Source organism: Ascaphus truei, chromosome 4, assembly GCF_040206685.1.
Source record: "Ascaphus truei isolate aAscTru1 chromosome 4, aAscTru1.hap1, whole genome shotgun sequence".
In the NCBI taxonomy this organism is placed as follows: Eukaryota; Metazoa; Chordata; class Amphibia; order Anura; family Ascaphidae; genus Ascaphus; species Ascaphus truei.
In genome coordinates, this window is record NC_134486.1 from 232184603 (window position 1) to 232193851 (window position 9249).

Consider the following 9249-nt stretch of genomic DNA (forward strand, 5'->3'; position numbering starts at 1 on the left):
CACTGGAAGATTACCGCTGCGTGGGGGTCTCCTTCGGAAGCATGGACTTCCTGCAGGGCAATCACGGCAGACACTGCTGAGGACTTATGCCTCTTCGACCGCGACGCCGGGGACAGGGAGTCTTGCTACATCTGTAGTTAGTTTTTTCTTAATCTCCTTTCTTTTTTTTCCGCCAGATTCTCCTGCACTGAAAGAACTGAATGACGATTTCATAGAATTTGCCAAAAACAGAGGCTTTAAAGTGTTAAGCTTTGCAGAAACTTTGCCAACGAGGGTGGGTAGTATGATGAAACTGCATGTTGTACCAGTAGAATCGGCAAGTAAGTAAAATGGTTTTGTCATGTTTGTTTGTGGGCATTATGAGACAACTATTCACGTGTAACCCTCCCTGCCCGGCTTGTAGGGAGTTTACATCAGTGTCTCCTATATTAGCTACTCAGAAGGCATTACTGTACCTTACTCAGGGTGCATGCTTCGTGCGGCTGGGCAATGAGGTAGCAAAGATAGAAATGATGGGAGCCAGGAACTTTTGTAGTACAAACACAATTTCTTTGCCCCTTCCACTAGGGCTCTTCTCATCTATCACAGTACACATAGTTAAAGATGACATTGTTTCCCTTTGGTTTGTTTGTACTCCTCACTGTTGCATTCCCGGGTGCCTTCACTTATTAATTGACCTGTCCCCATGCTGCATAACGTCCGTTATGCTCTGTCACTATGGGCCCCTTCTTGGGCCCTGGGTGACTCAATATGGATAATGGATCTACATCCGGCCCGGTATCTGAACTGCCATTTATAGACAGACCAGGACTGAGGCCTGTATGGACCTGCCTATAGAGCTGGCCTATTGCACCCTGTGGCCCCCAGACGGCGACCTCTGTAGCGTGCATGCCTCTTCTTCTGTATATTACTGTGTTCACCGTGGCTATATTTCAGGACCCTATGCGAAGGGGTGCTGTCTATACGTAGAACATAATAAATGGGGACTGGTCCTACCTATGTACTCAGGAACATACTTCTAAACTATATATACTGATGCTCCTCCACTCTCACTCCTCCAGGAACCTAGTGTCTAGAACCTTCTCATATATATATATAATGCGCGCTTCGCATCTGCTGACTTGCCCACAGACCCATGTAATAGGAAAGGCATTACTCTCTATGTGGGTCTGCACCATTAAACCCTTAAGGCCATCATGATAATTCCATAGGGGGGTAAACACGCATATTGACAAGTGTGAAAAACAAATTATTGGGATTACACGATTATGGTGTTTGTCTTTACCATGGAAAAACTTTGTTTGAGCCTCAGTACCAGCTCCTTATAACCTCGCAAGTCAGTTTATTTCCCTTGTTCTCATGTGCTAAAAATTACACGTAGACCTCTGCCTTCCCTGTCATGTAAGATCTAGTAAGATCCAGACAATGGCAGGCTATCCTGTGGGATTTTCCCCCCATCCTGCAGTCTCTGTGAGTGGCAGAAGTGGAGATGACATGGGAGTCTGTGTCTGTCCAATAAGGATGCAGATTCTGTGCCCTCCCCTTTTGCACCAAGGAGGAGGTGTCCTAAATTATAGAGATGAACCCAGCCCTCACAGGGTGGGGTTCAGGCAGTTCCCCCTTCCCCTTCAAGGGATGAGGATGTAAGCCAAGTCTCCTCCCGGCTGGGAGGAAGACATGTGCTCAGTCCCTCATGGACTGGGTGCAATCACTACTCTAGTGAGTCCTCATCATTACCACCAGGCCTGTACCATCCAGGAGCCTGGAAGCTAGCCTGACAACTGATTGCAATTGCTTTAATAACATCATGCAGTGGCTGCAGAATAAAGACCATCCCTTTTTATATATCTGGCTGAGTCGCAATCTATTGGCTAGATGTATGGGGATAAAAGACTGCCATGGTGGGGATTGCCTTCAGTTCTACCGGAGCCCACTATGGCTGAAGGCACTGACACCAAGAAAGAACATCCAGGGTCACGTCAGTCTGTCCTGTTTCCCCATGTCAACGCGGAACACTCAGTATCTCCTGAGCCACACAGGTACCGGGCACCACACAGGACTGTAGCCGGGGTAAATCTCACATGGGGGGGGGGAAGCAGTGCTACATAATGAAAACATATTCTGTAATACAGTGGTTACTAACTTTATTTTTATAAACAAGCAACATTTCCTACACCAGAAGTGGTTTCATGGTGTATACACCTGTGTATAACTGTGTCATCTCTACCCATACTATACTTAGGTCTTGATTAATTATCACCTTTTTAAGTCCAGATATTATTTGGTGGAACTATGCTACTTGGTATAGTATGGTATAGCATTTGATACCGTGGACCACTCTCTTCTCCTTCACATTCTCATACTCTTGGTATTCGTAACAAAGCTCTATCCTGGATCTCCTCTTACGTCTCCCATCGTACTTTCAGTGTCTCTTTTGCAAACACCTCCTCCTCTATCGACCTCTCTGTGGGGGTACCCCAGGGCTCTGTCCTGGGACCCTTCACTTTTCTCTTTACACACTCTCTCTAGGTGACCTAATCACATCTCCTGGGTTCAAATATCACCTCTATGCTGATGACACGCAAATTTACTTTTCTACCCCTGACCTTACACCTTCTGTACAGACCAAAGTTTCTGAATGTCTCTCTGCTATATCATCCTGGATGGCCCTCCGCCGACTTAAACTTAACATGGCAAAAACTGAGCTCCTCATACTTCCTACCAAACCTGCCCTATTTTCTCCTTCCACATTACTGTTGGAAGTACTATCCTTCACCCAGTAGCCCAAGCACTCTGCCTAGTGGTTACACTCGACTCCTCTCTCTCATTCTCTTCCCACATTCAAAAGGTAGCAAAAACTGTTGGTTTTTTTCATCCGCAATATTACCAAAATACGCCCTTTTCTCTGTTTCTCAACTGCAAAAACTATGACACAGACCCTCATTCTCTCCCGCCTCGACTACTGTAACCTCCTGCTGTCTGGCCTTCCTGCCTCTCACCTTTCTCCCCTACAATCTATCCTAAATGCTGCTGCCAGAATCACTCTACTCTTTCCGAAATCTCTCTCAGCATCTCCCCTGCTGAAATCCCTATCCTGGCTTCCTATCAAATCCCGTATCACACACTCAATTCTCCTCCTCACTTTTAAAGCTTTGCACTCTTCTGATCCTCCTTACATCTCAGCCCTAATTTCTCGCTTCCCCCCCCCCCCCCCCCCCCGACTCTTGCGTTCTGCTCAAGGATGTCTTCTCTCTACCCCTCTTGTATCTAAAACCCTCTCCCACCTTAGACCCTTCTCACTGACTGCCCCATACCTCTGGAATTCCCTTGCCCTCAATATCCGACTAGCACCCTCTCTATCCCCCTTTAAGACCCACCTTAAAACACACTTGCTGGAGAACTTCCGGTGACGTCAGCCGGCATGGTTGCTTGAGGGAAGAGCTCCCAAGACTCCCTGCCTTAAAGCATCTAGAAAGAGCATAAAACCACCAAAAAACAAATACCTTTTCGGGGACCCGACTAGGTAAACGCCTAGAGATGGCAAATAAACTTAAAAAGGCAAATAATCAGGACATTACCAAGTTCTGTGCGACCACACAACGACTGACGGGCCGACGAACTGAAAATCAGGACTCCCAAGATGGTGCAGAAGAAAACTCACAGGAGCCTACTGTGTTCACACGAGGGGCTGGGGGGGGCGGCCACAAGAGCCAGGGGAGGGAGAAGAAGTCACAAAAACTTATTTGGAGCAATTACTAGAACAATTCTTCACCAAAATGAGACACAACTTTCAAGAAGACCTACAAACGGCCATAAATGGGGTCAGAACTGACCTAAAAGAATTAGAGGGGCGCACAGACATCGTTGAAACTAAGCTGGAGGAGGTGATTCTCTCAAAAACATCTGCGGACGATGAGATATGCCGCCTGGGCTATGAAATAAACTCCCTGAAGGATACCATCGAGGACCATGAGAACAGGGACCGCCACCAATATATCCGGATCCGCAACATACCAGAAGAAATAAAAACGGAGAACCTCAAAACCTACCTGGAAGAACTGTTTCTGTTCCTGATCCCCGACCTAGACGCCGGAGACCTGGAGATGGACCACGCTCACAGAGCGCTAGGTCCCCGCTTGGAGGATCCTAGAAGGAGGAGAGACGTCATCATAAGAATGCACTCCTACTCCGTAAAAGAAAAGCTGATGTCCGTGTGCAGAGAGAGAGGGGAAATCAACTTTCAAAACGAAGCCCTTCAAGTTTACAACGACCTCTCTAGAGTCACTATACAACGAAGACGGGACATGAAACCATTAATAAAGATCTTAAATGACCAAAAAATCCAGTATAGGTGGGGATTTCTGTTTAAACTGATTGTCCAGAAGAACGGCAAATTTAAATCTATCACAAGACCAGAAGACGCCCCCTCCTTCTTAAAATCGCTAGGACTCCCAGGGATGGGAAATCATGGAGACGGAGAAGAGGAGCCGAGTTCCCGACATCCAGCACCCCCACACAGAGCATCAGAAAGGATCGCCCCCCAGAGAGTCCCCAGAGACACAGAGATATAACGGACCCAAAGGAGAAAGAAGAAAAGTAATGGCAGGAACCAGAGTGAGAACACCACCGCCTTTAAGCTGCTCTCTCCTCGTCTCCCCCCGCCTACTCCTGAATTGCTGAAGCTCTACCAAGTGCCCAGAAAATTCTCACCATGGCGCTGGGCTATCCAGGATACGGAGCTGCTCAGGAGCACTTTCGGTGCCTTCCTATCCGTTCCCCCTCCGGCTGGAGGGGAAGTGCTGCTCACAATCAGTCTTAGACTGATCTGCCCCTTCCTAACGCACGCTCCACATGTGTTCACCCAATCCCGCCTCCCTCTCCCTCCAGATCTCTGGGTGCTGTCCTGGACGGGCAGATCTCCCTTGTGGCCCCCCCTGCCCGGTTCGAGACGCAATAACCCCCCGCTCCTAATCCTCCCTGGACCGACCCCCCCCCTCCGCTGCCCTCCCTCTCCCTTCGCTACCCTTCCTCCACCTCTGCCTTACCCCTTACCTCGTCCGGTGGGGCCCCGCTTTCCACCCCGACCTCGGGGAGTGTCTCACTACGGGTGTCAGCTCCCGGGTTGGCACTCACAAGAGGACGGCGACCAGGGGGGTGGGGAGTTGGGGGGGGGGGCTCTGAGATTGCCCCAGCTGGAGCGATTTTGCCCTCGATGGCGACCGGGGGGAGCATCGGGAGGGATCCCGGGGAGATATATGGCTCCTATGAGGGGGCTGGTCAGAAGAGTTTTACCCACAAGACTTCGGTCGGGACAGAGGAGCCCGAGAAGAGGCCCCTCAGGAACCGTGTGTAGAGAAATTCTATGACTCCAGAGTTGAAAGCACCCATCTGGACTCCCAGCTCACAGGTCTGTTTTCTATACGTTAAATCCCTGTCTAGTCAAAACTCCCTGAAAAATAACTTTTGCCTCCGATATTAGTCCCCTCTTCACTCCTCCCCCCCACCCCCCCGTGCTAGCACGGAACAGGAAATTACCCATGGTCAAAGAGCTTCATGATGGGAATTGAAGCTCACATGAAGATCTCAATAATTGAAGTAAACTATCTGTTTGTATATAGTTCTTACTGATGATGTTACTAAAGTTTAAAAACAACTGTTGAATATAGATATATTTGAAAACAGGTTCCAACCCATTGATATCTCTGCCAAACTTGCAATCCCAACTCGATCAATTTGGACAGGCCTCAGGCTACAAAATCAACAATGACAAATCTGAAGCACTAAATTTAACGCTCCCCGTCCAAGAGGTCAAGCTGTTACAAGCAAACTTTAAATATTAATGGTCCCAAACACATATCAAATATCTAGGAATCTACATAACAAACACATACAATTCATTATACCAATATAACTACCCACCTCTATTTGAAAAAATTAAAAAAGATCTTCAGTCCTGGAACGACTATCAAATATCCTGGATTGGAAGGATAACGGCGGTTAAAATGAATATCTTGCCTAGGTTGTTGTACTTCTTCCAAACCCTTCCAATAACAGTCCCGATTAGGGATCTCAAAAATATCCAAGACAGAATCTTTCAATTTATTTGGAAGAATAAAAGACCGCGGGTTGCAAGATCGGTAATGCTAGCATTGACATCGGGGGGGAGGGGGGGCATGGGGGTGCCTGATATTATCAAATACTACCATGCGGCCCACCTAAAACAAGCAGTGATGTGGAACTGTGATCCAGCAACTTGTGGCTGGCTGGGGATCGAGTCGGCCTATGTGGGCCCTTCCACTCTGGCGGCGGAGCTATGGCGCTCCGGGGAGTGGGAGGGCCCCAAGGGAAGATTTAAGCTTGGGGCAATGAGGTGCACATGGGACATTTGGTCCAAAAGCAAAAAAAGATACTCCCTTTCCACCCAGCCTTCCAGCCTGGTTCCAATTGCCCACAACCCAAGGTTTCCACCAGGGTGTTCCCCTAAATATGTGGAACAACTCAGAAGTATGGACATGCTAGCAGCAAAATATCTTATCAAAGAAGTAGAGATTCTCTCATACCAGGAGCTAAAACAAAAACCCCACAGGCAGAACCTCCCAATCTTTAGCTATTTACAGATGCGACACTTCCTCCAAAAGTTCTCTCAGAATTCCAAATGTAATACCCTTTCGAACTTTGAAAAGTTATGTATGGAAGGCCTCTATAGAGGTTGTTTAATCTCGGAAATATACATGGGGATAGCATCTCACGCAACGTCCCAACCCCACAATTACATGCGGAAATGGGCTGAAGACCTAAATATAGAAATAGATAATGACGACTGGCGGGATATCTGGTAATCTGCATCTAAAACAACAATTTGTAAAGTCACGAAAGTAAATATATATAAAATTTTATTTCAATGGTACTTAACCCCGAGTAGATTGAGCCAGATTTTCCCAGGAACACCAGATCTTTGCTGACGAGGATGTGGTATGAGAGGGGACATGGTTCACATCTGGTGGGACTGCCCACGAATACAGAAATTCTGGACCATGATTCAAAGCCTGATATTCGAGAGCACAGATCTGAGGATACCTATAGACCCGCTGACATTCCTACTAGCAAAACCAATAGAGGAATCACAAACTCCAGTAAGCAAACTTATATCATTTATACTCACAGCAACTCGTTGCTCCATAGCAGCCGCGTGGAAAAATATAAACCCCCCATCTAGACGTGCAGTCATCATAAGAGTTAACAATGTTAAACTAATGGAAAAGCTATCAGCCCAATTAAACCACTCCATTGACAAGTTCGACAAGATATGGGAACCCTGGTCCTTAGAGTAAAATATCCACTACCCTTGAGAAAGAAATAAGACAATACATAGATGACCGAAGTGAAACGATATCTAGAGAATCCCCTCTAAAAACCTTAGCTCTGAGGAATTAGGTTGCTTCCCCTTTCTAAACCCCCTCCTCTTCCTTCTTACCTTACCTTTTCTTTAACTCTACCTATTTTATAGGTACTATAAGCATGCCCCACAGGATGTGTTCACAAAGCTGCTATAACACATGCTCTGTATTAGAACTGCAATGCTTCTTATTATGTTAAAAAATCTACAAATGTTACATTGAACATATACCTGATGATGTGAAGATGAATGTCTAAAGTGATGTTACTGCGTTGTGAAAACAATAAAAAAGATTGAAACAAAAAAAACACTTGCTTAAGAAAGCATATGAGTAGCTACATGGCTGATTAACACCTCATACATTAACCCTGGCCCCTTGCAGAAGCACTTACCAGAACACCCTCCTACTATCTCTGTACGTTCTCCCTACCAACAAATTAGATTGTAAGCTCTTCGGAGCAGGGACTCCTTTTCCTAAATTTTACTTTTATGTCTGAAGCAGTTATCCCCTTTATGTATTAGTTATATGATTGTCACGTATATTACTGCTGTGAAACGCTATGTACATTAATGGTGCTATATAAATAAAGACATACATACATGCATATCCGTAGATGAAGTTCATATATTATACTTGTTTTCTCTGTGCATCTGTGCATCTGTCCAGCTCTTTTACCTAGCAGCTGGAGTTCTGGAAGCTTCGGAAAACCTTTTATCCTATACTGTAGTTTTGCTTTTGGTTACTAGTATAGAATTGTTGGTCATATTTAATTTTAAGCAAGCAGTCCTTTAGTATTAAAGTGGGGGGGAGGGAAAGAAGAAAAAAAAAACACTAATTCGAAATAAAAAGCAATGCCTTTTATACCCTGGTATGTATTATAATTAATAATGCAAAATGAATAATACATCCCAGAGACAATTAGTGTTTAACCTTGCAACTAATATAAAATATATAGAAGACACTTGTGTCAAATTAAGTTTCCGTTCTTTCATCTTTTCAGATTTGGGTATAGGTGACCTAATTCCTGTGGAAGTAAATCATCTGAACATTTGCAAGCCAAAGAGTAAGGATTCGTTTGTCTACCAGCGCACTTTACAGTTTATCTACGATGCTCTAGCAGCTGAAATTGGAAAGCAATGACCTGCGCCCATTCTCCTCGGCTTTCTGTTTCTACGTTTTTGGTGGTGCACCTAAACCTATTGAGTAAATCTGTTATTATGCCGACTAAACGCCTAATTTAATTAACAAGAATCGAGTTGTGTTTTAGCAATCGATTCGTGTTTTAGCAATTTGTGCTCACTCTGACATGCATAAAGATACATGTAATATAGAACACTTCAGGGCAATAAAATAATGTTAAAAATGTGTTTCTTTTTGACTGAAATGCATGTGATTTGATTTAAAATATCATACAGAATAATTGTGAGAGGGGTGGCCATGTTCTGTACGACATCACTAATATTAATGAGGAGAGGGTCAGATTAATCTATATATAACTGAAAACGATGTATGTTTGCTGTGCTTATGGGCAATCTGATTGGTCCGTCGGTCTGTCCCTCAGCCTCTGGCCAATCAGATTGGTCTGTGGCCCGCCCCGCACACCTCTCATTGGCCTGCGTTGTTCGCTGACCACGCCTACCCATCTGCCACACTCTCAGAACAATCACAGAGGACGGACGCATCACAGCAACACTTTCCAGCCTCTCCGTCTGCTTTCACCGCAGAAAGCAGCCACCCTCCCCAACACCACCCCCCTCACCCGAAACGCCGCCCCCCCCTTAACACCACCCCCCTTCACTTGACCCGCCGCCTCACACACACCCCGCACGTTGTGGTGCCGCGCTGCTCCACA

The 9249-nt window shown here is 45.8% G+C and overlaps 1 protein-coding gene across 3 annotated transcripts in view; it reads left to right on the plus strand.

The window, feature by feature from the left end:
• The window catches only part of SERAC1 (serine active site containing 1), a 109539-nt gene extending 100779 nt beyond the window's left edge, over positions 1 to 8760 (plus strand). For all 3 annotated transcript variants that reach the window (XM_075596995.1, XM_075596994.1, XM_075596996.1), the window contains 2 exons: positions 177 to 320; positions 8398 to 8760. In XM_075596995.1, coding sequence (XP_075453110.1) covers positions 177 to 320; positions 8398 to 8537 — 284 coding nt within the window. In that variant the 3' untranslated portion in view covers positions 8538 to 8760. The remainder of the gene's footprint in view (positions 1 to 176; positions 321 to 8397) is intronic.
• Positions 8761 to 9249: the final 489 nt, after the last annotated feature.